Here is a 26,422-nt window from a genome sequence, read left to right on the forward strand (position 1 = left end):
TTCCATGAAGGATGAGAGAGACTGCATATCTTAAACGCTTCATTAGCTTACGTAGCACTACCAGTGAGATATGATATAAGCTAACGAAGCCAAAGCAAGCCACCATTCACGTAACTACTTCAGCTACTTCAGATTCAGCTACCTTATGGAAGTAGCTAATGTAACTTTGTTAGCTTAAGATTTAGCTACCTTAATGTATTTTGTTAGATTTAACTATGTAAGTACATGACCTATGTAGATAATGTAACATAAATATGGATAATATAGCTACATTATCTACATAGCTACAAAAACTACATTACGTAGCTATGGAGATAACAGCTATGTAGCTACGGCATCTATTATCTACATAGCTATAAAGATAATGTAGCTGCATTAACTACATAATTGTGGATAACACAACTATGTAGCTAATGCAGCTACATCACTACATTATCTACTTAGCTATGTTTACTATGTAGATAATGTAGCTTTAGAGATAGCACAACTATGAAGTTAATGTAGCTGCATCATCTACATAGTTACATTAACTATGTAGATAATGTAGCTTTGGAGATAGCATAGCTATGTAGCTAAGGCATACCTAGGTATATTATCTACATAGCTATGTAGATAATGTACCTAGGTTAGCTATATAGCTGCATTATCTATATAGCTATCAACTATATATCTTATGTATATAGCTACAAAAGCCATTTACACTACGTGGCTATGGAGATAACAGCTATGTAGCTACGGTATCTACCTGCATTGGTATCATAGCTGTAGATAACACAACTATGTAGCTTATTTAGCTGTGTTATCCTCATGGCTGCATTATCTAAATAGCTACACTATGTTCACAACGTAGCTACATAGACTATGTAGCTACTTGTCTACATAGCTAAACCATCTACATTGTCTACGTAGCTATGTAGATCATGTATCTACATTTAAACAAAAATACTTGAAACATTTGAATTTTTATGAGGACTCCAGCATACATGGAAATTTACTTGAATTACATGAGAAAAAAAAAACCTTTTTCGCAATCTTATTTTCTGAGATGTTTCTGTAAAACCTTTTGGAAACAGATGAAATTTGCATGTATATAACTGATAGTGTTAGAGTTTAATAAGCTCAATTGTAATATATGAGCAGAACTGTTTTAAATAAAGCTGTAAGCTAACTAGTGCAGTGAAACGTTAAACAGTTTCCTCTTGGACACAGAAGTAAAGGAAGCTTCTCTAAGTAAATGTAAAACCTTAGACATGAATGAATCAGAGCAGCCGGTGGTTGTTTCGTCAGTTTATTATCATTTGCTGTAAATGCATGAGAGTTAAAATACGCTGCTTAATGTTCCACAATGTTGCTGGCGTGTGAACGCAGCCCCGTATGTTCAGGCTGACGGACACTGAATGCAATGCACTTTTATTTTGAAACGTTTCACAACATTGCTGCTGGCTATTGAACGCAGCCCAGGACACAAAGGCTGATGGGAGTTTTTTAATTTAGTTATTCTTTCTCTCATTATGATGTCTGCTGTTTGGTGAACGCAGCCCCATTGTTCTCGTGGTAAATGTGGAGGCCGCTGCTCCAACGCTCACTGTGCGCCTGAATGCATCACAGGACGCCGCGGCTTGGTCACGCAGGAAATGGATTTAGTCGTCCAGGAAGAAGTAGTTCCCGCTCTTCTTCTGCTCCGTGTCCTGAGAGGAGAAACAGCAGTTTTTTAGAGTCAATTCAAAGAAAACTTTATCGAAAACATGCTGGTTAACAGTGTTTTACCTTGATGGAGTTGAGTTTGTTGATCCTCGGCCTGAAGTTGTTCGGGTCTCTTCTGAACGTGATTTCCAGCAGCGACAGGAAGCGGTTCATCCCGGCAAGCAGACTCTGAGGACTAAGAGGAACAGAACTTTAGCCTTTATGTTTGCCCCTTTAAAACCACTTCACATAAGAGATTTATTTTAATGTCTCACGTGTTGGCCGAGGTTTTCTTGGAGGGAATCCCATCAAACACGATAACTCTGTCAGCGAGGTACGTCGCCATGATGAAGTCGTGCTCCACCACGAACGCCGTCTTCTTAGCATGGAGGATGTACCTGCAAACATCAGACAGTTTATATTAGAGGGGATTTAGAGGAAATGTAGAACAAAGAGAGAAGAGACAGGAAAAAGGCTGGAAAAAAGGAGAGAAATGAGAAGAAAGAGGAGGAAAGAAGAGAGAAGTAAAAAGGGGACGTCAAAATTCAAAGTGTGGGGAAATTAAAGGGAGAACGCAGAGCAAAAGAGGAGGAGGAAATGGGTAAATAAGCAAGGTGTTAGTAGGGGAAATGATAGAAGAAACTAAGAAAAAGATAAGTGAAATAAGCAGAAAGAAGGGAGGAAAGGAAGAGTGAAAGAAAGTGAGGGGAATAAAAGGGAGAATCTGGGGAAGAAACTTAAGTTGGACAGCAGAGTAAAAGAGGAGCAGAAATGGGAAATAGAAGTACAATAAAATAAAGAAAACTTCAAATGAGAAGAAAGAAGGGAAAAGAGGTAAGCAAGGATGGAAAAATGAGGGAAAATATTAACGGAGAAAGGGAAAAGCAAGACTAAAAGTAATGGAATAAAAGGGAATTTAAGAGGAGATCACAGTAAAAGAGTAAATGTGGTGGAAACAGAGTTATTTAAATGTGGAAAAATGGCCAATCACTACCAAGTAGAAGGACAAAAAAAAAAAAAAAGGTGATCAATACTACAAGAAAAGGCAAGGAAATGGCAGTACAGCAAGACAAAATGATAATAAGGGAGCAGAGGGAGAGGAAAAGAGCCCAAAGAAAGACAAGTATAAAACTTAAAAAAAAAAAAAAAAAAAAAAAAGGAAATAAAGGAAGGGTAGATCCAAAAGAAAATGTCAAGAAAATGTAAATTTTATAAAGAAACAGGGAGGAAAGGTAAGGGTTAAGTAAAGAAAGTGATGAAATAAAGAAGGAAATCCTCAAAAATGGGAGCAAGTAAAGAACAGTTTAGAAAGAATTTGGTAGACAGGATTGAGTGGGTAAAAACAAAAACTGGAGGAAAATATTAAAAAAGAAAAGGGGGTCTACATTTAAAGTGTGGGGAATAAAAGATGTAAATTTGACAGGTGACGCTGAAAAAAATAAGAGGCAGAATTGGGGAAAATAGAGTAAGGAAAGAAAAGTCAAAGTGACAGATTAGCTGAGAGCTCTTTTGTTGATTTTTATTTTTAATTATTATATATGGGTGACAGCCAGGAAAAAGTTGGAAAGAAGATAAATTTTTCTAAAAAAGTGGAGGAAAAGTGAGGGAAAAAATATCTAAGGAAGAAAAGGAGAACAAAAACAGAAAACTGAGAGAAATAAGTAGAAAATATGAGGAAAAGAGGGATGAAAGAATGCAGAAAAGGAAGAAATCAGATTGAAAGAGTAGGGAATGAGAGAGAATCTGGGAGGAAACTGAGGAAAATAAAGAGAGGAAATGAGCGAAGAAAAGCAGAACAAAGTTTTAAAAATAGGCAGAATCAAGGAGAAATGAAGGAAGAGGGACAAAATGAGGAATATTGAGAAAAATGTGAGAACAGAGACAAAAAGGGGTTGTGGTTGAGACACGTGAAACATGATGAAATAAGGGAGGAAATATGTAACATAGATGGAAATGGAAAAAACAGGCAGAGAAGATAATCAATCTAAAAGCAGAGAAAAACTGAACTAAAAAGGAAAATAAGGAAAAAACAGTGATTAAAAAGGGATGGATAAAAAAGATAGAAAATAAGGAAATGGGAGAAAAGGAGGCACCATTGAGGAAACAAGAGAGAGAAGACTGACAAGAGCAGGTAGAAATTGAGAGAAAGGGGGAGGAAAATCAGAGAGAAAGAGGAAAAGAGTGGCAGAAGAATAAAAGCATGAAACAAGGGGAGGGGGAACTATAGAAAGAAAGGAGCAGTAGTAAAGTATACAAAGAAACCAAACAGTGTAAAAAAAACAAAAAAAAAAACAAGAGAGAATGTGAAGGAAAGGAGTTTTAAAACCAAATACTCAAATTAAAAAGAGAAGGAAAGAATAAAAGAAAAGGGGAGTATATAAAGGAGTAAATGTTGAAAGAAAAAACATAAAAGAAAAGAAAGAGGACGAGTAGAGCATCTCTGACCTCTTGATGACCCTGGCAGCCATCAATCTCTGCTCAGAGTCGAGGTACGCTGACGGCTCGTCGATCAGATAAACGTCGGCCGGTTTACCCAAACACAGCGTGAGAGCGACTCTCTGCAGCTCACCACCAGACAAGTTCTGGACCTGAAGGGGGACAGCAGGGGAGGAGGGGGGGTCAGTGTGTGTCTGTTGTGTATCTCTGAGTGTTTATCAGTGTTTCTGTGTGTCGCTTACATCCTGGTCGATGATGCTCTCGATCTGCATGGGCTTCATGACATCGGTGATGAACTGTGGGTGAGTGTAGGCGTCCCTGATCTTCTCGTGCAGCAGAGCTCTCACGCTGCCCTGAAACACAGAAACACGCCACTAATCCATCTGATCACTGATCATTGATCAGGCTTGGTTTCTTTAAACTGAGGAGAGGAACAGACCTTGAACTTGGGGCTGATGGTCTGGGGTTTGTAGCTCACGTTCAGGATTGGGATTTCACCTGAAACACAGAAAACACTCAGGTTTAACCTGGTTTGTTCTAGGCTAGTCCAGCCATGATACCTGTGATGTTTCAGCTTCACTCCGAACGTCAGGGAGGAGGGGCAAGGAGATCCCCCTCTGTGCTGGCTTTAGATGTAGTAATAGAGGCAAAAACAGGATCAGCAGAGCCAGCAGGGAGCTGCTGGAGCTCCTCCCCCTTCTCTGTGCTCCCATCCTCCCACAACATGCACAGAAAACAGGGACACCAGAGGGGATGGTTATCGTCCAGGCTCGAGGCAGTAGCAAGGGGGACAAAGAGGATGGCCTTCCAGGACCACGCCACATGGGGGTGCCATAAATGTTGCAAACATGGTCTGTCCTCTATTCCAGGGGTTCCCAACCTTCTCAGCCTGCAACCCCCAAAATAAAGGGGCCAGGGACCAGGACCCCCACTGTACCTGAAGGTGGTTTAACAGCCATGCGCAATCAAGAATAGTCATGTGCAAAAGGCTGCTAAACTGGGGGACTATGGAGGTCTGCAAAATCAGGGTCCATTGTAAAGTTAAGCTGTGATGTCCATATTTTATATTTAACCTGAATAATAACCACTCTGATCAAAGAAACATTTTTTAAAATTCATTTGTGTAGTAAGCAGCCTTCTTAAAAATGTAATTCTAGTTTGTTAAAAGCAGAATTAAGATGGGTTAATGGCAAAAATAGGTGGGAGAGGTGGAGTTAAAAAGTAGCAGAAATGGGTTGAACATTGCAATAATGAGAAAAAGTGGCAAAAAAATAACCAAAAAATTAGTTAAAGTGGCAAAAATGGGCAAAAATAGGTGGTAAAGGTGATTAAAAAGTGGCTGAAATGGCTTTAACATTGCAAAAATTGGTGGAAATTTGGTGAAATGGGATGAAAAATTATTACAAATGGGCAAAAAATGGGTCAACTGAGACAGAAAAATAGGCAGAAATTGACATATCAAATGGTGAAATGTGGTTAATTATGGGCAAAAATGGGCGTCAATAATGTTTAATAGTGGCAATAAAAGGTCAACTGAGGCAACAATAGGTGTAAAGTGGCAAAAATTGGTTTAGAAGTGGCAAAAACAGGCAGAAAAAAAGTTTGGGAAAGAGTTTAAAATCGACAAAAATGCGTTAAAATTTGGCAAAATTGGTGTAAAGTGGTAACAATGAAATTTAAAATTATTCTTTGTTTTTGAAGGCATCTGGAGGCCCCCTCTCAGTGTCCCGCTACTGCCAAGGACAGGGGTGTCCAAACTATGGCCCACAGTCCTTATTATTGGCCCACAGCAAGTTTTTGATATAAAATGAAAAATGGCCCACATTGGAACATGAAGCTTTCGCTTGACTGTATTTTACTTCTTAGTTTCAGCATAAGGCAGTACCATGCTAATTCTGTAAACAAACATTTTGATGAGAATTTAATGACATTTATTTTAATTTATGACTACACTAAGATGACACTGTAAATGGTTAACATACTGGCAACCAAAGTAACAATGTTACCCTGATTTATAATGCTCCTATGAATAACCCTGCTAAATAGCAGCACCAGTAGTGTTCCAGGTGCATGGCCAGTGGTAGCCAGGGTCAACCAGGTCCCCCTGAAATCTGAATGGACTCCCCAAAATCCTTACATTGATTGGCTATTTGCCTTGTCAACCACCAACTAGCCACATGAGCACACTCAATCACTAAGAATATCTACAGTAAATCTACAATAGGCTGGTTTATGACTTTAAGATCTTCCAAGTACAGAATATGAAAGTGGCCCCACCATTCCTAAATATTTCAATATGAAAGTGGAAAAGGTTAGGACATCCCTGCCCAAGGGGGTCCCTATACCCAGGTTGAGAACCACTGCTCTATTCAATAACATTAACCAAGTGTTTTCTTTAACACTCAGTACCTCTTCTTAAAATAGAGTTTTTATTGTTAGCTGGTGTAAACATCACGGCGGAAATATTAGCAAATGTTGGACTACTAGACAAATAAGCAGGAGTGTCTGACCCAACAATGACCTGTTTACTAAAGTTCTTTTAGTCAAAGCGGATCTGAGCCTGGCCAGGGCTAGTGTTGGCCAGGAAGCTAGGGCTAATGTTTCACTGGTATTATCATGTGAATATGGGTGTTTGAGCTTCGTTATAACGCTGCCAGAGGAACGCTCTGAGAGAATTCTTGTTTCTGAGATTCTCACCTCCACCGTCTGCTTTCAGTCCTCCTGCTAACATCCTGATGAAGGTCGTCTTCCCCGTGCCTGCACACATAAATAAAAAAGAAATAATTTAGCTCCATACTAGGTGGTGGATGGCAACACACGACTCAGGTGTTCATTTTAAAATCTGATCTGAATATTCTGATCATGACGAGGTGAGCCACTGGTCGTATTATCATGTCTAACTTTAGGAGTAGTGTTCCTAATAAACAGAACTGATCTGACACTGGAAATCTCTCAAACATGATAACAGAATGTAAAAGTACCCACCGTTCTCTCCCAGCATCACCATGATCTCTGAGTCCGTGAATTCTCCTCCTTTAATGTCTAGCGTGAACTCACCCATCGTCTTCACCATGTCGGGATACTAAACAACAACAACACATAAACAACAGGAAGTCATTCATCCAGGTGAGGTATTCATTCATCCAGGTGAGGTATTCATTCATCCAGGTGAGGAATTCCAGAGTTCAGAGGATAAAAAGATCTAAATAAATTAAATATTAAAGGTGTGCATAAATGTGAGTGAACCTGATAGTGCCTGAGCCTCTTTACTTCCTCCTCGTTGGCCGTTTCTGCAACTTTAAAGACCAGCGAGGTCTCTCTAAACCTGAGATTCTCTGTGGGAACGTAACCGTCCAGGAAGATGTTGATGCCTGAAAATGAAAAGAAATAAATTCATTACTGAAGCCATCCTGTGCTCTGTGTGGATTCAAGGTTTAGTTTATCCTCTCTTTGATCGGTTTTACTTATAATTGATGTAAACTATTTATTACTATTTGGTCTTATAACCTCTCTAATTTACTCCAGTCATGTGACTGTGTGTGTTTGTAAGGGGGCGTTACCCTCTCTGACGCTGAAGGGCATGGTGACGACTCCGTAGGCGCTCGGGACGCCGTACAGACAGCAGATGAAGTCTGACAGGTAATCCAGAACGCTGAGGTCGTGTTCCACCACGATAATGTACCTGCAGACAACAGAACATCGTCATTTAGTTACTTATTTACTGTATTTGGCAGGGTTATTTTGTCTACTTTGACTTCATGTTTTTAGTCTATAAAACACTATTTCTTTGTTTCGTCTGCTTTAATTCTAATTTATTTACTATCATCCTTTATGTTTTATTTTGGCAAATAAAGTTTCATGTCAATGTATCAATTCAACCTTATTTTATTATTCAATGTATATTTTCCTTTTCATATTTATATTTTTTATTTGGAAACTTTAAATGTATTTAATGAGACTTTAATTGTTTTTCGACTTATTGTGTTCATCACCCGTGTCTTTTTTTGTTCAGATAAATCAATTAACTATTAAGCTTCTGCCTTTTATTAATTTTTATTTTATATATTTATTTTTTTACTGTATTTAAGTTTTTATAATTTTTCCTTCCTTTGATTTTTAATCTCTTATTTGCTTTTTATTATTATTGTTCTTTTATTTAAATATTTGTTTTATTAGTTTTTTCCTTTTAATGATTTTATTTCCTCATTTTTGTATTTCACTTCCTCCAAATTCTTTTAGATATCTGTCATAGTAATTTATTTTCAAAAATCTGTCACTATATTATTATTTTAGGTTTTTTTTTTTTACCTACTTTTATCATTTTCAATACTATTTTAATGTAAAATTTATATTACTAAATTATCTGCTAGTGCTCTTTTTTCCACACTGTTTTCTATTTAATATTCATTCATATGTTTTAAATTGTCAGGATTTTTTGAGTGAATTTTTTTATCCTTCAACTTTTTTATTCGGTCATATGTTTTCGTTCTTTCTTTCTTTTTATTTTTAATACATTTTTTGTTTGCATATTGTCGTTTTGTTATTCATTTTAAGATGATCTTAATTACTTACTTCACTCCCTTTAACTTCCGTTTCTACACATTCCCCACATTTATTTTCTTGTAAATTATTTTTCTTAATTTAATTTTGTCTTCTAACATTATTTATTTTGTTCAAAATCAATTTTTATTTAATTGTCCTCATTTTCTTTTCATACCTTTTTTCTTTAACTTTTCAACTTTTTCTTTTTCTCAACTTATTTTTAGTTCATATTTTAAATATCTTTTATTCCAATTTTTCTTTACATTCTTTATTTACATATATATCATTTACACCTTTCTATTAACCTTGTTTAAACAATTTAATAACAGTTATTTTATCTTTATGACACGCCTTTATCTTTTAGTTTGTTTTAACATTTTTTCTTCATTTTATAAATATTTTAGGATAAGTATGATGAACTTCTTCATCTGTTTTATTTATATTTTACCTTCATTTATCCTCCCTCCACATATTTCCCCCTTATTATCACCATTCCTGTGATTTTTCTCTCACCTGTCCGGGGTGATGAGCGAGCGGATGGTGATGGCGGCCTTCAGCCTTTGTTTCACATCCAGGTAACTGGACGGCTCGTCGAACATGAAGCTGTGAAAAAAAATCCAAATTATTAAAACCAGGAAACGACAGTTAAAGGTCAGAGGTCAGATCAGAGCGGGTTGCTCACATGTCGGCTCTCTGGATGCAGACGACAGCGCAGGCGAACCTCTGCAGCTCTCCTCCGGACAGATCCTCCACATTTCTCTCCCTCAGGTGACTCAAATCTAAACATTCATGGTGGGGTCAAAGGTTATCCTTCAGATGGAGTTTATCATGACTGCTATGACTAACGCCAGGGTCCAATCCTTCTGAGTGTAAACGTCCGTCTAAATAAACTAATATTTGATTCTGATCAGAGTGAAACATTTTTATCTCCACTTTAAGTCAAACTTTGGTCTGTGGTTTGTCTTTGCTAGATTTTAATTTCCCTAACTTCCTGTTTCCAGCCTTGACTGCTGACGATTATTTCACACTAACATCCAGATGGAGAGAAAGATTTTCTTCAGATGTTTAATTTGTAGTTTTTCTGTATTTACCGAGCTGTTGGCAGACGAGGTCCTGTGTGTCTGTGTCGTCTTTCCTGCTCAAGATGGCCCCTACCGACCCCTGCAGGCAGACATGAGGAATTACGCCCCATCCATTTAAACTGTACGCTTTCATTTAAAAACAAAAACAGGAAGTGTTGAACCACTTCCTCTTCGTTTACCTTGACAGTCTTTGGGATCTGGTCGACGTACTGTGGTTTGACGATGGCCCGCAGGTCGTCCTCCAGGATTTTGGTGAAATAATTCTGCAGCTCCGACCCTCTGAAGTAGGTCAGGATCTCCTGCCAGTCTGGAGGATTCTGGGAAAAATCACATATGGTTTAAAATAAAGACAGAAGCTGTTTTTTTTTTCTTAGTGAAGGAAACAGAAAGAGAACATCAGGATGTTTATGAGGACATGAAGAGGCAGATGTGAGCAGCTCCACCCTGGTTTATCTCATCAGGACAGCCAAGTTTAGAGCAGACAATCACTCTGAATACATCAGCTCTGCAGAGATACTGCAGCAGGAAGCGCCGATCACTCACATCGTATTTCCCCAGGTTGGGTTTCTGTTTTCCAGCCAGGATCTTCAGGGCTGTGGACTTTCCGATACCGTTGGTCCCCACCAAACCGAGGACCTCCCCGGGCCGAGGGATAGGCAGCCTGGACGACAACATACACTTCAGATAACTCCCATAATCAACAAGATTCAGTGATTATTCTAGGGATGAATAAACACGATGTATGTACGAGCCGCACAATCTAAAACCACAAAAAGTCTGAGCAGCGTACCGGTGCAGTTTGAAGGAGTTGGCGCAGTATCTGTGTGTGGTTTCCTTCTCCAGGTTGCTGGGCAGATTGACGATCGACAACGCTCCAAACGGACATTTCTACAAAAACGAAGCAGCATCACAAAGAATGAACTAAAATCTCATGAGGTATTTTATATTCTTTCAGACAAACAGAAATAATCAGTCGTGGCATTTACCTTGATGCAGATGCCGCAGCCTATACACAGAGACTCTGAGATCCAGACTATCTTACTCTGTGGTGTCACCTCGATACACAGCTTACCTGCAAACACACCAAGGTGTTTCAGTGTCACACGTGTGTTAATCATTACGTTTCTGTCTGGATTCAGGCGAAACGCTTACTCACCCATGCGGACCACTGGGCAGCTCTTCTTGCACTCCTGACGGCATTTCTTAGGTTTGCATTTGTCGTGGTTGACGATGGCGATTCTGGTGTTTTTATCCGCCATGATGGAGGGCTGGAATGACGGACGCTAGCACCTGTGGAGCTGCAGGCACAAATGGGGACAGTATGAATCAGGAGTGAGAATGAAGGTGGAGGAAATCTGGAGCTGTAAATGTCAACTGTAAAAAAAAATAAAAGCCTGAAGTTAGCAATGTTGAATATTTTTTGTTTTAAATATCAAAAATTGCAGAAAAGCCCTGTCTAAATCACACAAATGTGTAAAACAACTTAATAAGGACTTGACAGCTCCTCTGATATTTCTGACATTTCAAGGTGTGATACTGACGTTTAACCTTCAGTGTACAATGTGGAGACGTTATAAAGGGTCGAAGTGATTTCCCCCTCTGTGTCATCTTTTGAGGTAAGAACAGAAACGATACAGAGGAGGAAAAGTAATCCACTGTGAAAATTACGGCCAATACTAATGTTTTTAATCACTTCTTCTGGTGTCACTCCTGCTGCACCAGCATTTCCTCTCCTGAAAGAAAAGGAGGACAGATCAGAGTTTGTCCTCTGTGAGACTTCTTAGCTGTAAATCAACCGACAGCAAGTAAACACTGGCATGAATATTTTTTCATATCACATTATTTGCAGATGGCTAATGTGAGTCAACAGGGCTGATGGCAACCTTTTTAGAGGTTAAATTGATGCATTAGGGCCTTGGTTCCCAAACTGGGGTCTGGGACCGGGTTTAAGGGAGGTGTGAGGGCCTGCCTGCTTCATGCAAACTATCTAAAAACATGAGAAACCCCTCTGAATGGTTCAAACTAAGGGGTTTTAGTGATAATGCTTGTGTTTTGAGCCATTGTGTTTGGCTTTAAGCAATGAAACCTGTTCAAATTTTTGTGGATTTTTGACGGCAAGAAGTCGCTCTTTGTGGGGGTCCTGCAAGGCCACAAGTTTTCTTACATATGTGAAGGGAGGGCTCAATGGAAAAAGGCGGGAAACACTGCATTAGTGCATCCTTGATAATAATAATTCTAATATCTATCAGTTAATCTTGATTGAATTTCACCACTGTGAAAGCAGCCCTTAGCTGTGGTGCTTTTCATGAGCATCATTTAGGGATGCTGGATATTATCAGTTTATCGGTAGCAGATAGGAACATTTCTGCCAAAAGTGGGAATTGATGTTTTCGCTGTAAAAGTCTGCCTATGTCAGCTTTAAATATTGGCCGTACATGCAAGTAAGTTAGTGGAGTTTTAGGCTGGACCAACAGACATAAATCATCAATCCTGACACTTAAAAGAATGTTTTAGGACTAAAGTTTTAGGTCTGAACTACACTTAAATATCTGTATCAATATCAGCTAAAAGTATTCTGTAATTGGCATATCAGATATCAGCTAAAAAGCCATACTGTGCATCCCTAGCCAACACTAATGTTTTAATCACTTCATTTCACCTCTTAAACTACTACTACTACACTATGTGACTTATTCTACCCAGTAAAAATCTCTCCTTAGATTCAGCTGCTTGGTGACCTAGATACCAGCTTTAAACTAAGTTAGACAAAACAGATAAACACTGACTGCTGATACCTGTTCATTCACTTTATTTACAAAAGGTCACTGAGTTTCAACAGAGCCAACATCGGCCTGTTCTGATGTTAAATTGATGCATCAGTGCATTCCTGATAAGAATCATGATCTTAATATCTATCAGTATTATCCTGATTATGACTTTTATCACCATAATGTTCACTTTGTTGAAGAAAACTATGACTAAAAGTTCTTTGAATACCTTTTTCTATGAGAAAGACCCAGCTAAGATGAGATAAAGATCTTTGATGGCTAAAGCTCTGACTAAAACTATGTGTAATATTGGCCAAGAATACTAAAATGTAATTTATGCATTACAAATCCGTGACATTTCGCTACTGTCGAAACATAGTAGATCTGCATCTCTTCTTTCAGCTGTAGAAAGCAGGGATCCCAGGTTAGACAGGGTACATAGAATGATCTGGCACCAGAGTTAGAGAACAGATGCTTTGACTAAAAGTAAAGACTTAAATGTAATCTGTATTTCTATGGACTAAAATGTTCTTTAGTTTTAGATGGACTAAACTGTAAAGGGGATATACATTTTAATATCAAGACTAAGGCCCCGTCCACACGGAAACGAAATCAGGAGTATACGCAAAAGATTTTATTGTATCGGCATTCCATCCTCATGGAAACGGCGTTTTGAAGAAGCAATTCAGCGCCACGTACAGGCTTGGCATAAATACTACGGCGTTTCCAGTTGTTACGTGATTACATGTATATTTCCTGAAACAGTCCTGTATTTAAGGAGAATTTTTTCAAAACTAGAAAAGGAGGTGTCAGCACTCAAAAATATCCTTTTAGGTAGTTTTTATTTAGGCAAGGCACAACGGACGCAATGGTCTTCTTCAGTGTTCTTCAAGAAGAAGACCATGAGGTGAACAGTTTGTTTTTACATCCAAATTTTGTTACTATAATTTGACACTTTTTTTTTTTACCAATTTCTGCACAATTTGAAACCGTGTTTGCCTATATTTTTCACTTTGCAACAATTTTGCCACATTTGAACTAATTTCCATTAGCTACTTTTCCCCACCAATTTTAACACACTTTAGACTCTCTAAACCCATTTTGGTCCATTTTAAACCTTTTCCACTGCTTTGTTTCTGCCTGTTTTTGCCACTTCTGTCGTTGCCTCTGTTGACCCATTATTGACACTATTAACCCTTCTGACCATTTTCTATAACCGTTTTACCAGCTTAACCCATTTCTGCAAAAACTTTCTTCCTCAGTTAGCCCATTTTTGCAAATTCAAACCGATTTTACCACTTCTTTATTCCATTTCACTGAATTTTCCACCAATTTTATGCCACTTTTAACCTATTTCTACATTCTACATTTGTAAAATGGCTTTATACTATGGCACAAATGAATAATAAAAACAGACAGTGGTTGCTTTGAGAAGAGTGGTTATTATTCAGGTGAAATATAAAATATTATTATCACAGCTTAACTTCACAATGGACCATGGTTTTGCTGCCCTTTTGCTAACCCTTATGGGGGGCCTTGTCTGCACATAGGCTAACTATTCCTGTAAGGCTGTTGAATCACCTTAAGGTACAGTGGGGGTCCCCAGTTTCTGGCACCTTTATTTTGGGGGTCGCGGGCTGAAAAGGTTGAGAACCTGAGTTTGTAAGGGATGAGTACTGAAATCTGGTACCAACATAGTACCGGTACCAACACACCCGAAACTGACAGGGCAGATTTTGGTCTTTTATTTCAGTACCTCTCCAGACTCAAAATACATTTTGTAAAGAAGTTAACACCTGTTTCCTTTACTTTTAGTTCTATTTGCATCTCACTTCTGAATTTTTTAAATACCGAGACAACTTTTATTCAGCCGCTGACTTTTTAAACACTTATTTCTCTTTAAAGTGCCGATTCAGGCACCAATGATACCCAGCCCTAGAGCTTGCCTGCATTTTTGACCCTCTAAAAAACTAAATTTGCTTGAGATTTGTTCCCTTTGTTGCTGTGGTGTCAGACCAGGTGTCAATATAGTTTCATTCTTACCTGTGTGGTATTTACATTTAGATTTCCAGTTTTATGCCAGCCATACTCTGCTAACATCACATCCTAGCCTTACACAATGGGTAAGCATACATGTAGCACTACAGCAGCCTCCTGATCCTGACTGCACCACATTTTAAGACTTTCTGGCTTAAATGCTCATTCTGGTTTGAAGGGTTTTTACTTCAGGCCTCGTGAGGATGAACTGACGTCGACGAAGCCGCTAAACCCGGTGCAGTAAGCGCTTTGCAGCCTTTTGTAGTCGCACCAGACTCCATTTAAAAGTCTGGCCTTTTATTGTCGCATCACACTGAACGAACACGCCTGCTAACACCAGGTTATAAGGCTGTTAGACAGCGCATTTACGCCAGCTTTAAAGCCTGATATACATTTACAATATGCTGTGAAACATGAGTGAGTAAACGGGGAGAATCTGCGGACGATTAGTCGATAAATCGCTGTTTTTTATCCAAACGTAGATGCGCAACATAACGGGCGGTGTCGGGCTCCAAAGTTGGAGTTGTCCTCAAATAACCCGCAGATCTGTGACTCATTCATGCCCCCAAATTATCCAGCCGGCAGAAATGCTCAGTAAACATCTCATATGGTAGCCATTTATGAGCTTATCTGACTTTCAGAGTGAGAAAATCGTTAACTAGCAGACGATTGAACCGAATTTTGACTTACATTTTACGCTAATAGAGAAAATTTCCGGACCAGTCTGCCATCAACAGCAGCCATGTTTAACTCTGCGCTGTAAAACCATTAATAAACTTTACCTGTGTTCCCAGATAGCTCGATTGAAGGTATAAAAAAGCTCAGCTGAAGCTAACGCAGCCCTACTAGTGAAGCACCAGAGGCTATCAACAGCAGGCTAACCGTTAGCTTCGCGTTAGCATCGGAGGCCCCGCACTTTGACAGCTGCTCCGCGGAGGTAACAGCGCATCTTTTTAAAGCAATACAAACGACAAAAAAAGGACAAAATTAAGAGCACCGGGACGAAAACTTACCCCTGGGCGGCCCCCGCTCCTAGACTCAAATAAAAACACACAGGAAACGGCGTTAAAACACAAATAATTCAGGGTGAAACTTCTTTTTTCCAGCAACGTGTTCCTCTCCTGGAAGCCGGCTGGAAAGATGGCGGGAGAGACGCACACAGCGTGCGGCGGCTCTAGTGACGTCATCCAACGGCGACTCTGAACTGAGAAGTGGGAGATTCGAAGTAGCTGCAGCAAAACAAAGAGGATTTTAACGACATTTTTTTTCAAACAGCGGCTTTTAATGCGCCACAATAACAAGGGGAAGATTTGAACCGACATCTTCAGTAAGTTTGACTCGCATTTGACTCGTTAACTAAAGTTAAGAGGCTTTAAGAGGGCCTAGAGTGGAGAAATGTTAGCATTTAGCGGCTAACTGCTGCTCTCAACCAAACCCCATTTAGCATTGTTTTCATTTTACCTGGTTTAGTGACAGCCTAGCCATGTCTCCTAACGGGTACTGGTCAAAGATTTAAACCTTATTGTTAACATTTAAGTTATTTTAATCAACGGCAAATGTCTCTGACAGTCCATGAGCTTACCTTTCAGCGTTAACGTCTGGATCTACAACATCATCAACAACAAGTATGACATGTAATGTCACTTTTAGTCTTACTAGTGTCCGTGTAGGTGTCACTTTTATGCCGAATTTCCCTAAATGAGATATTTATTGATATAAAGTCTCTTTTGGTATTTGGATGTCAAATAAAACATGTCAATATGCAATCAAAAGTCAAAATATCATTAATCTAAAGGGAGGTTGGCCTGACATTGCTGGCCTATGAGGAAATTATACAGGGAAATCCCTAATCTACAGATGCATGTAGAAATGCGAAGCTCATAGTAACAAATCCTTGTTCAATGTTTCTCATTTCAATAGAAGAGAAAGAAATTATAGGTACTGTTAATAATTGTAAAAACAAAACATCCACTGCTTGTTATGACAATGTTTTGAAAACAGTAAAAAGGGTCTCTTTAGGAATTTCCAAACCACTCTCTCACATCTTTAACCTATCATGTCAAACTGGACATTTCTAAGTAAAATGAAAATGAAAACAATAATACAAATGTACAGACTGGGGATTGTTAACACTTCAGAAATTAAATCCCTGTTTTCCCATTCCACAGTTCTTAAAAAAATCTTGAAAACTCTTAAGTAACGGGTTGGATAATTTCATAGATAAACATAGTTTACTCTGGGACTGTGATTTTACTTCTAGAAGGCGTCGGACTCAGTGATTAGGGATCCCCTCTGGAGGATTCTGAAGCCCCAGGGATCCACTCATAAAAATAAGTTAAAGGTGGCAAAAATGGGGATAAAAAGCTGAAAAGATGCGTGACGAGTTACATCTAACAATGGCTGGTTTCTACATCACATAAGCCCCACTTTTTCAGAAAAGATTTTTCAAGGCAGATGTTTGAGCTAATTAAAAGCCATAAAATCCAGATTTTTTTACCAGTTTGGTGCAAATTTCAGCTATAACACCAACACTGATATGTTTTATCGTAGTTCAGTCAGATACCTCAGTGTGCAGTTGAAAAAAAGTGTTAAAGTGTTCACTACCTCTTAAATGGCAAAAGGTAGCTTAAATGGGCAAAAAGGGGCAAAAGGGGGTGAAAACGGGCAACAATTGGAAAAAAGTGGCAAAAAGAAATGGCAAAAATGGGTAAAAAGCAGAAAAAATGGGTGAAAATGGGCAAAAATGGGGATAAAAGTAGAAAAGATGGGTAAGAAGTTACAAAAAAAATGAGTAACAGGTGGCAAAAAATGGTCCAAAAGTGGCAAGAAAAGGCAAAAAAATAGGTTAAAAAGTGGTATTTAGCGACAAAAGAATGCTTGAATGGGCAAAAGATGGTGAAAAAGGTCAAAAATGGGGAAAAAATGGCAAAAGGAAGAGGCAAAAATGGGGAACACAAGGAAACAAGTGGTATTTAATGTCAAAAGGTAGCTTAAATGGGCAAAAAGGGGCAAAAAAAAGGTGCAGAGGGGCACAAATTGGAAAAAAGTGGCAAAAAATAGGGAAAAAGCGTCCAAAAGAAGAGGCGAAAATGGGGATCAGGGTGAAAAATGGCAGAAATTGGAAAGAAAAAGTGGCAAAAAGGAAGAGGCAAAAATGGGCAAAAAGCAGGAAAAAGTGGTATTTAATGACAAAAGGTAGCTTAACTGGGTGAAAGTCAGGGTCTTTAGGTATGTGGTCCTTTTATTCGTACTATACTCTTTTGAGGGCCCGGCGTGTGTAGTGGAGGGATCAGCTGGAGGATAACTGGGAGATGGGGCATGGGCCTGGAGGATGGCCATCAGGAGTAGAGGTTGACAACTGGCATACCTGGCCTGACCCATAAAGATTAACACCTTCAAATGCAATAAAAATGTCGGTAATTGAAATGAAGTTTGGTTTGATATTGCTGATTTAGAATGAAGAGCCACCAAATAATAACCTAACTTCATCTGTTTTCTACTAATTCTGTTCTTAGGATGGCCACGCCAAGCAAGACGCCACCGGGCGCCGACCCCAAGCAGCTGGAGCGGACAGGAACAGTCCGGGAGATCGGCTCCCAGGCAGTTTGGTCCCTGTCCTCGTGTAAACCAGGTCATTCCCAGATCTGCAAAATCTCACCTTTGTGGATTGGGTATGTTAACTAAACTCTGTTTCTCTACTAACATCCAGGTTTTGGAGTGGATCAGCTGAGAGACGACAACCTGGAGACGTACTGGCAGTCGGACGGATCACAGCCTCATCTAGTCAACATACAGTTCAGGTAACATGACGCCTACAGGTGAATCGTATGATGTTTTCAAGCCCAGACCGGCTCTCCTCATCTTTTTTTTCATGGATGGATGATGATGGTTTTCATATGCTTTTATGCTTGTTTATCTTCTGTACTGTGTTGTTTTGTTTAGGAGGAGAACGACAGTGAAGATGTTGTGTATTTACGCTGATTATAAGTCAGATGAGAGCTACACACCGAGTAAGATCTCCGTCAGAGTGGGCAACAACTTCCACAACCTGCAGGAGATCAGGGTAACAGATCTTTAGGACGTTACTGTCTCAGACTGATGGAGCCGTCTGGTTTTAATATTGGTATTTAAATCTATCTTCTTCTCTTCCTCTCTGCAGCAGTTAGAGATGGTGGAGCCCAGTGGATGGATTCACATCTCTCTGCTGAATCAGGTAGGAAAACCAGAAACTTGTGATTTTATTTCATCTTTTATAAAACCAGGTAGTGATTGTCACTTCTTGAGTCGTTGTGTTTTGTGGCAGAAACATGAAAACGTGACTAAAGTTGGTGTATTTCTGTGTTTTCAGCGCACTAACGAGCCCATCAGCACCTTCATGATCCAGATCGCCGTCCTCGCCAACCACCAGAACGGCCGAGACACGCACATGCGTCAGATCAAAGTTTACACGCCGGTGGAGGAGAGCTCCATTGGAAAGTTCCCACGATGCACCACGGTCGACTTTATGATGTACCGAACCATCAGGTGATCTGGACTGACAAGAGACCGCTTGATCCCGGAAAGTTTTGAAAGTGGAGAAAAACGGGAGAAATGACACAGACTGATCAGACACGATGCAGATTTATTGATTAAAAATGATCAGTGAGAGTCTGCTCATCTTTGACGTTTATAAAATGTGCTGTTTTTAAAAAAATAAATACTGGTATTTAAGATAAAGCTGCTGTTTTTTTTATACAGTCACATTTAATCTTTAAATTCCTTCAGGATTAATTAAGTATTTATCTGTTTTAAAGATACAAAATACATAGTTCACTGTAAAAGTCAGTGAAATCATATCTGCATTTCTAAAGAATAAGGTGAAGAAAAAAAATAATGATGGATCCTCTATGTGGAGGCTGGAACTGGTTAAAGACCAGTGAGAAGACTTGAAGGTTTGACTCTTCATCTCTCCTTGGTGTTTTATTGTTCCTTGGAGGTGCTGCTGTCCTTTGGAGCTGATCTGTTGGCCGTCCTGTCTCTTTTAAAGAACTTCAGTCAGTCGTTCTGCAGTCCTCCCTCCTTCCTTAGCTGAACTTTCGTTCCTCTCAGGTTCCCTGTTTTGTTTTTGTTTAGTCCTGTCAGTCACTAGCCACCTCTGTTGTGATATTTGGCTTCATAGTTTTTCAGTGCCTCCTAGTTTCTGAGAAACAAAAGAAAAAATATGTGACTTCACGGATCTTCACCTTCAAACAGGAAACTGGAGGAAAACGAAGGAAGACAGATTTATGATGGCTGAGTAAAAAACAGGGATGTTCTTCAAAATAAGACATTTATTTGCTTTAGGATGAGTATTCCACCATCTTTCCTCCCTTTTTCAGGTCTATTCTGTGTGTAAAAAATGAATTGGACTTACTGTATATTACCAGTGTGACGATGATAAGCATGAGAGCCAGTGCAGCAGTTAAACTGATCCCAAGAGTCAAGTGAAAAGACCGCTCCTCAAAGAAATCCTCTGAAATCAGAACAAAACAAAAAAATAAATCAGATTTAACTCTGGCTTTATAAACAGTATCAATACATCAGTATTTGAAGAAAGGCAGGCAACTGCTTGGGGGTCCTGGCCAGTGGAGGGCGCCAGAGGGCAGAAAATTAAACTACAGAGGTGGTTTAGAATGAGCAAATTTTGCAATGACAGTAGGAACCCCCCCGAAGGAGCCCCATCTGACAGCACTCACTGTCGTTCTGCTGATAGACATTATTTCAGTGAAAACTGAAGTTTGTGAGTGAGACTGTCTAAGGCAGATACTGAGGATGAAATATATGAATGACTGAATGCTACTGATCTAGCTTTAATAATGAGAGAGAGTGATGTGGCTAATGTGACTTCTGCTAGCATCTAATTACAGTGTTTGACATTAGCATTAGTCTAGCTAGCAGAGCAGCCTTGGGTGTCATGACTGAATCCTTAAAAGGTTTACCATTTAGCAAAGGTAGGCTATGGCCATAAGATACAGTCCTTATAGATGTGCGTCAAATATAATCTGTATGTAAACCACTTTCAATGATTAAAATATGTATTTCCAGTGTAAATAACAGGCCAGGAGTAAATAAGATGTCATTAAAAAATCCCTGGAGAGGGGGTGCCTTTGCACCGGAACCCTAGCCCTGCTCTGCACCCTAACCTGGAGGGGGCTACGCTAGGTTGGCTATCCTTGGCTACAAGGTGCTGGCTAGCTAGTTAGAGCTGAGAATAAAGGTTTGGATTCAGTGACGTGGAGATGCGCTTCCTAAAGAGTTACCCTGTCCTCCAGAGCCACAAATAAAGTACATTATATAAACGTAGCATTATCGGTAAAGGAGGACAGGGAAAAGTAGAACGTCTGGCATACCAAGCAGGAGGCTAAGCTAGGCTAAGTTGTGGTTAAAGAGAAAAAAGAGGCTAAGAGAAAAGCAGCTAAACCATGAGGGTGATTGTTGTTAACTATATGTACGCTTAAACTCACAACAGCTATGAAACAGTTTTGATTAGAAGTACAAAGAGTAGAAAATGTAACTGTATCTCGATCGATGCGCAGAAAAGACAAAAACAGCAACCGCACAAAGAGGAAGTAATGCAATACGCTCACTGTGCTTCAGCATGTCAGTCGTATTGGTGGATGGGGACGTGAGGAGGAACAAACTGAAGCAGAAAAACAGCAATTTTGGAGTTTTATACAAAATCTAGGCATATTTATGAGGTTGTCATGGTTCCAGTCTCGAACCAGTATACCCAAGAAGTCCTCTGAAAGGTATGAATGGCAATTGGAGCAGCAGGGAGGTTTGCAAGTTGATACAGACATACATCCAGACAGACAGCTCTCCGATTATAGTAGTAGGATAAAAGCCCCCCAAATATAAAATCTTTAAAATAAAGACCCCTGGCCCTATAGCAAGGTCCAAGTCCCTGAAAAAGCTCCAATATTTCTTCCTTACTTAGCAAAGTATAGTTCAACTGTTCACTTGACATTTTGAAATAATGAATTTCTGGATTTTTTTTTATTTTTAGTAACATTTTTTAAATAGACATGTATGATTTGTGACATGAGAATGGATATTGCACCAATTGTGGGTGTACATTTTTATTTTTCTATGTCCACCTGAGTTTGAGTTACAACGTTTTTCTAAAAGCTGATGAAGAACTTATTGGGATATTTAGTCTTTGTATTTCAGATTTGTGCATGCCCTGTTTTTCTCTTTGTTTCTAGAAAAGATATGTCTTAGTCCAGTCCATTAAAAAAAAAAAATACATGTTTATGACTTTAAAAGCGGTAAATGTCCCTGAACCCCAGATAAGAATTTTTAAGATTATAAAGCCCAAAATTCAAAATATGACCACTGTTTTCAGATTGGTTTCTAGTACATTTTTCACATTACACTGTTGTAAAATAAGGATTCTAAAAACTTTTAAACTTAAAAGAAAAAAATTGAGTTTTTAAGGTCAATTTAAGACTTTTTAAATTCTGACATTTTAATTTTCTTGTGAATTCCTGACTTTTGAAACTCTGAAATGTTGTAAATATAAGATTTTGTAATCAAAAAAAATTTGGATTTTTTTCCAAAGAAATTTTTGATCTTTTTGATTAGAAATCTACACATTCTCCTTATACTTCAATCTTTTAGGATGGCCCCTATACTCTATTGTACATAGGTTTGTAATCATGATTTTTGTATTTAAATGAACATCTAATTTTGACGATGTCAGACCAGACAGGGTCCCGTGCCCCCCCTGAAATCTTAGGTGCCTCCCTTAGGGGTCCCCGGACCCCAGGTTGGGAACCACTGTCTTAGCCAAGTCTTTTAAGCTAAATGGGGAAGAGCACCAAATGTGTCTTTGCCTTGGTCCAAACTGCTAAAACTGTCCCCGACTGTGTGGAATCAGAGTTGGGACAACTCTGATTTGTAAGCTTACTTTCAGGCTGTTAACTTCAGTATGATTTTGATGGTGTTAGATTAAATATAAGTCTTGTAACATTCGTCAGCTATCAATGCTTGATAGATGAGTCACACCTCTGAGAGTGGATATTAATTTCTCTGTAATGCTGATAAAAAAAGCTGTCAGTACTAATAGTAAACAACTTCCAGTCAAGCCTTCCTTTTCCGTGTGGCATTTCTGTCTGCAATGTAATGTATGAAGCGTCCCTGTATCTCATATAACCTGGTACACGGATCTGTGCTTCTCTCCTCTGGTTGATGTTCTTCAGCTGGACTCTACAGGTGATCACATCCCCGTCTTTCTTCTCCACGGTTAAGTTGCTGACAGTGAAATGATCATCGGGACCCCCGACTGACTGCAGAGATCCAGCAGAGATGGTGTTTCCTGATCCGTCCAGCCACAGCAGCTCTGAGCCTGGATGCCAGCCTTCATATTTACACTGGACCACCAAACGCCCCGTTTCATTGTGGACTATATCAATGGACAGGGTGGGAACTGGGGAAAACGTGGACAGTCTTAATCAGTAAAACAAGTATTATTGTACTATTTAAAACAGAAGTGGGGGATTTGACACACTACATGACTAGCAGGCAGCTTCATAGTGCTTATACATTAAGAACCATGCAGGAGTGCATGTACAAAATGACTCCAATTATCCCCTGTTAATGTACGTTTAGCCAGTTTGTTTAATGCTTTTATTGTGAAAGAAAATAAAGTAATTGTGTTAGGAAATGGCAAAAACTCAAAAAGAGCTTGCTATGGATAAAAACAGTCAAAAACATCTACAGTGAGGTGTAAAAAGGTAAATGTTTGATAACAGATGGTGCAGGTGACTGGTGACTGGTCCACTGAGCGGTCTGAGATTTTAAAAGTGAAATGAGACTTTAATGAGCGCATGGGCGGCGTTTAAATGTAGCTCACCAACAAAGAGTTGCACAGAAGCTTCTCCTTTTCTCGATCCTATCAGCAGCAGAGAAAACGTCCCGGTGTCGGACGGTCTCACGTTGTTGATTTTCAGGGAGACGTTCCCATGCTTCAGCTCGTCCTCCACCGTTTCAGTTCGTACGACAAAAGAAGGATGGAGAACGTAACGCATCAGCTGGTTCTCCTCATAAAAATGGATTAACTCGGGCTTCAGGTCACGTCTGGTCCACAGCAACGCCTCAGAGCTGGCGTTAATGGCAGGTTCAAAGTGACATGGCAGGATGACATCATCACCAGCCTGAGCTATGATTGGCTGATCTGAACACACCAACTCAGACCGCACTGCAGACATTCAAAACATTCTTAAACACATGAAATCTGAATGAATACATCTTTTATTTAGCATGTTCTGGCATTGTACTTAATTTTACCTTTAACAGACAGTATCAGGAGAATGACAGAGTGGCGGGAAAGTAAAAGACAGCAGGGACTGGAGGAAACACGTGGACGCCACATCCTGGACTCCTAAAATGAAGAAAACAAAACATTTCCCACGTGACTCAGCTAGTTTGGTTTCACTAACTTTCTTCTTCTCCATTGGCACTGTACGTGACTCATGACCTGAATGACTTCCTGTTTTCAAAAGAATCACAGACCTCAAAAAATAGAAGTTACCGAGTTCTACGCAGGAGGAGTCATGTAAAAATAACCATCAATGCCAAACATGTAGATAGAAATGATGAGGGTAACTTTTTTACTATGAATGCTGTAAAAAGTCTTTGACCCTTTCCTGATTTGTCAGACTTTTAGATCATCAAACAAATTTTAATGTTGGACAAAGACAACCTGAGTGAAAACAAAATGCATTTTCTAAATGATGATTTCATTTATTTAGGGAAAAATCCATCCAAACCTACCTGGCCTGATGTGAAAGTCATCATCCACTTACAGACGAGAAACACTCACTGACATCTACTAGACTGGAGAGGGTTACAAAGACATTTTTAAAGGCTTTGGGACTCCAGCAAACCATGGTGAGAGCCATTACCCACAAACAGAAAAAAACTTGCAACAGAGGCGAACTTTCCTAGGAGAGGCCGGTCTACCAAAAGGACTTCAAGACTGAGCCAGCATGTCCATGTAGGCTCCATATGGGCTATATGTGGGGTGCAAACACAGGTCCCAAGTGGATTTGTGGTGGTCCCTCGAGTCGCATCAACCTGGATTTTGTTTTGGGCCTATCTGGACAATTCATACAAGGCCCAATAGACCCCATCTCTCGAGATCCCAGGTAGATCACACTTGTGGTCCATATAGCCAAGGTGGGGCCCCAGTGGAGCCTGTGGATGAACCCACTTGGAACCCAAATTTGCAGCTCACATATTACTCATATGAGGCCTGCATGGACAGGCTGGCTTGGGAGTGCTTGCATGACTCCTACAGGAGCTCCCAAAAGAACCCAGAACATCTAAAGATCTGCAGGCCTCCCTGGACTCAGACTTGCCTCATATTTGACTAAAAATATCCTGATGACTTGAGTTATGGAGCAGGACAATGATCCCAAACACACCAGCAAGTCCACCTCTGGATGAGCCAAAAAGACAAAATGAAGGTTTTGGGGTGGTCTAGTCAAAGTATGGACTTAGATCTGACTGAGATGCTAGGGCTTGACCTTAAACAGGCCGTTCATGCTGGAAAACCCTCCAATATGTCCAAATTAGAACAATTCTGCAAAGAAGAGTGGGACAACATTCCTCCACAGTGATGTGAAACACTCACTGATAGTTCTCTGGCCGTCAAGGGTGGAACATCCAGTTGTTAGGTTTAGGGGCGATGACTTTTCCACAGAGGGTCAGGTAGGTTTGGATGGCTTTTTCCTTTAATAAATGAAATCTGACAATTTACTCAGACTATCTTTATAACTCATATGTAAGTTCCCTATAATCACAGTTAAACCTTAAGCTCATAGGCACTCTAACTTATCTTTGGCTCTGCTCTGTTCATAAAGGAATTGAGTTAAATGTAAAGTTTCTCACCTTCAGTATGACGCGTCAAAATCTCGGCTGTCTCTAAACGTCTGTGCTGCTGTTTTCACCAAACTGAGAATGTGGAAGTCTTAAAACCTTCCTCCTCTATCAGGGCCACTTCTGCGAAGTCCTCTGCATGTTTCTGATGTTTACTGACACAACCAGACCACTAGAGGGAGCCAGATAGTCAAAAAAGAGAGGTGGCAGAGCAAGATAGATCCACTACAACAGGGGTGTCAAACTCAATCACAGCAGGGGCCGGATTTTGGATTCAGGTCTTACCTGAGGGCCTAACAGGGTCCACATTAAACCAAACTGTCAACCTCATTTTCACCGGTAATACATTATGGGGAAAAAATAAGTACTAATGATGAATGATTTTGAGATTTAAAAAGTCAAAATGATTGTTAAAAGGCTCAAAATCTGAGATTAAAAAGTCAAACTTTTTACTGCAAAAGGTCAAAATACAAAATTAGATGTTAAGATAATGCTTTAAAAGGCAAAGGTATAAAAAAGAAAGTCACAATCAGGTTTTTTAAAATGGTGCATATAATGAATTGAAAAGGTCAAATGACTGGATAAAAAGTCAAAATTACACATTAATAAAGTCAAAATATGAGACAAAAAGTGAAAATAATTGATTAAAAAGGTCAAAGTATGAGACAAAAATGAAAATAATTGATTAAAAAGGTCAAAGTATGAGACAAAAAGTGAAAATAATTGATTAAAAAGGTCAAAGTATGAGACAAAAAGTGAAAATAATTGATTGAAAAGGTCAAAATATGAGACAAAAAGTTAAAATTATATATTGAAAGGTCAGACAGCCAGATAAAAAGTTAAAATTATACATGAATAAAGTCAAAATGTGAGACAAAAAGTCAAAATTATGAATTGAAAAGGTCAAAGTATGAGATAAAAAAGTGAAAATTATAAATGTTAAAGGTTAAAATATGTAATGAAAGTCCAAATAAA

General features: G+C 39.2%; 3 protein-coding genes across 3 annotated transcripts; 1 reads left to right on the top strand and 2 right to left on the bottom strand.

Moving 5' to 3' along the window:
- Positions 1-1,274: 1,274 nt before the first annotated feature.
- On the bottom strand, positions 1,275-15,706 carry abce1 (ATP-binding cassette, sub-family E (OABP), member 1). The gene is made up of 19 exons (XM_041779390.1): positions 15,562-15,706; positions 10,900-11,041; positions 10,730-10,815; positions 10,534-10,631; positions 10,287-10,404; positions 9,923-10,060; positions 9,753-9,822; positions 9,344-9,440; positions 9,175-9,264; positions 7,680-7,801; positions 7,366-7,490; positions 7,105-7,201; positions 6,817-6,876; positions 4,559-4,617; positions 4,362-4,472; positions 4,129-4,271; positions 1,959-2,081; positions 1,768-1,879; positions 1,275-1,688 (listed from the first exon to the last, which is right to left on the bottom strand). The coding sequence occupies exons 2-19, from the start codon at positions 11,000-11,002 to the stop codon at positions 1,641-1,643; spliced, it is 1,800 nt and encodes a 599-aa protein (XP_041635324.1). The 5' UTR covers positions 11,003-11,041; positions 15,562-15,706; the 3' UTR covers positions 1,275-1,640.
- A 24-nt stretch (positions 15,707-15,730) lies between these two features.
- On the top strand, positions 15,731-19,238 carry anapc10 (anaphase promoting complex subunit 10). The gene is made up of 6 exons (XM_041779392.1): positions 15,731-15,875; positions 18,064-18,179; positions 18,258-18,348; positions 18,491-18,611; positions 18,708-18,761; positions 18,897-19,238. Exons 2-6 carry the CDS (start codon positions 18,065-18,067, stop codon positions 19,074-19,076), a joined length of 561 nt encoding a protein of 186 aa, XP_041635326.1. The 5' UTR covers positions 15,731-15,875; position 18,064; the 3' UTR covers positions 19,077-19,238.
- A 175-nt stretch (positions 19,239-19,413) lies between these two features.
- On the bottom strand, positions 19,414-25,518 carry LOC121504529 (butyrophilin subfamily 3 member A2-like). Its single transcript, XM_041779391.1, has 6 exons — positions 25,460-25,518; positions 23,855-23,948; positions 23,421-23,765; positions 22,722-22,994; positions 19,941-20,039; positions 19,414-19,727 (listed from the first exon to the last, which is right to left on the bottom strand). Exons 2-6 carry the CDS (start codon positions 23,937-23,939, stop codon positions 19,711-19,713), a joined length of 819 nt encoding a protein of 272 aa, XP_041635325.1. The 5' UTR covers positions 23,940-23,948; positions 25,460-25,518; the 3' UTR covers positions 19,414-19,710.
- Positions 25,519-26,422: the final 904 nt, after the last annotated feature.

The sequence above is a fragment of the Cheilinus undulatus genome, linkage group 22 (genome assembly GCF_018320785.1).
Source record: "Cheilinus undulatus linkage group 22, ASM1832078v1, whole genome shotgun sequence".
Lineage (NCBI taxonomy): Eukaryota > Metazoa > Chordata > Actinopteri > Labriformes > Labridae > Cheilinus > Cheilinus undulatus.

Bases quoted from the DNA above. Each gene is read 5' to 3' on its own strand.
- LOC121504529 (XM_041779391.1), bottom strand. From the start codon at position 23,939: ATGTGGCGTCCACGTGTTTCCTCCAGTCCCTGCTGTCTTTTACTTTCC. The intron at 23,766-23,854 runs GTAAAATTAAGT...GAATGTCTGCAG, and splicing joins CCTGATACTGTCTGTTAAAG to TGCGGTCTGAGTTGGTGTGT. The intron at 22,995-23,420 runs GTGAGCTACATT...CGTTTTCCCCAG, and splicing joins TTCTGTGCAACTCTTTGTTG to TTCCCACCCTGTCCATTGAT.
- anapc10 (XM_041779392.1), top strand. From the start codon at position 18,065: ATGGCCACGCCAAGCAAGACGCCACCGGGCGCCGACCCCAAGCAGCTG. The intron at 18,180-18,257 runs GTCATTCCCAGA...ACTAACATCCAG, and splicing joins CCTGTCCTCGTGTAAACCAG to GTTTTGGAGTGGATCAGCTG. The intron at 18,349-18,490 runs GTAACATGACGC...TGTTTTGTTTAG, and splicing joins CTAGTCAACATACAGTTCAG to GAGGAGAACGACAGTGAAGA.
- abce1 (XM_041779390.1), bottom strand. From the start codon at position 11,002: ATGGCGGATAAAAACACCAGAATCGCCATCGTCAACCACGACAAATGC. The intron at 10,632-10,729 runs GTAAATGCCACG...TCGTTTTTGTAG, and splicing joins GCTGCGGCATCTGCATCAAG to AAATGTCCGTTTGGAGCGTT. The intron at 10,405-10,533 runs GTACGCTGCTCA...GTTGTCGTCCAG, and splicing joins AACTCCTTCAAACTGCACCG to GCTGCCTATCCCTCGGCCCG.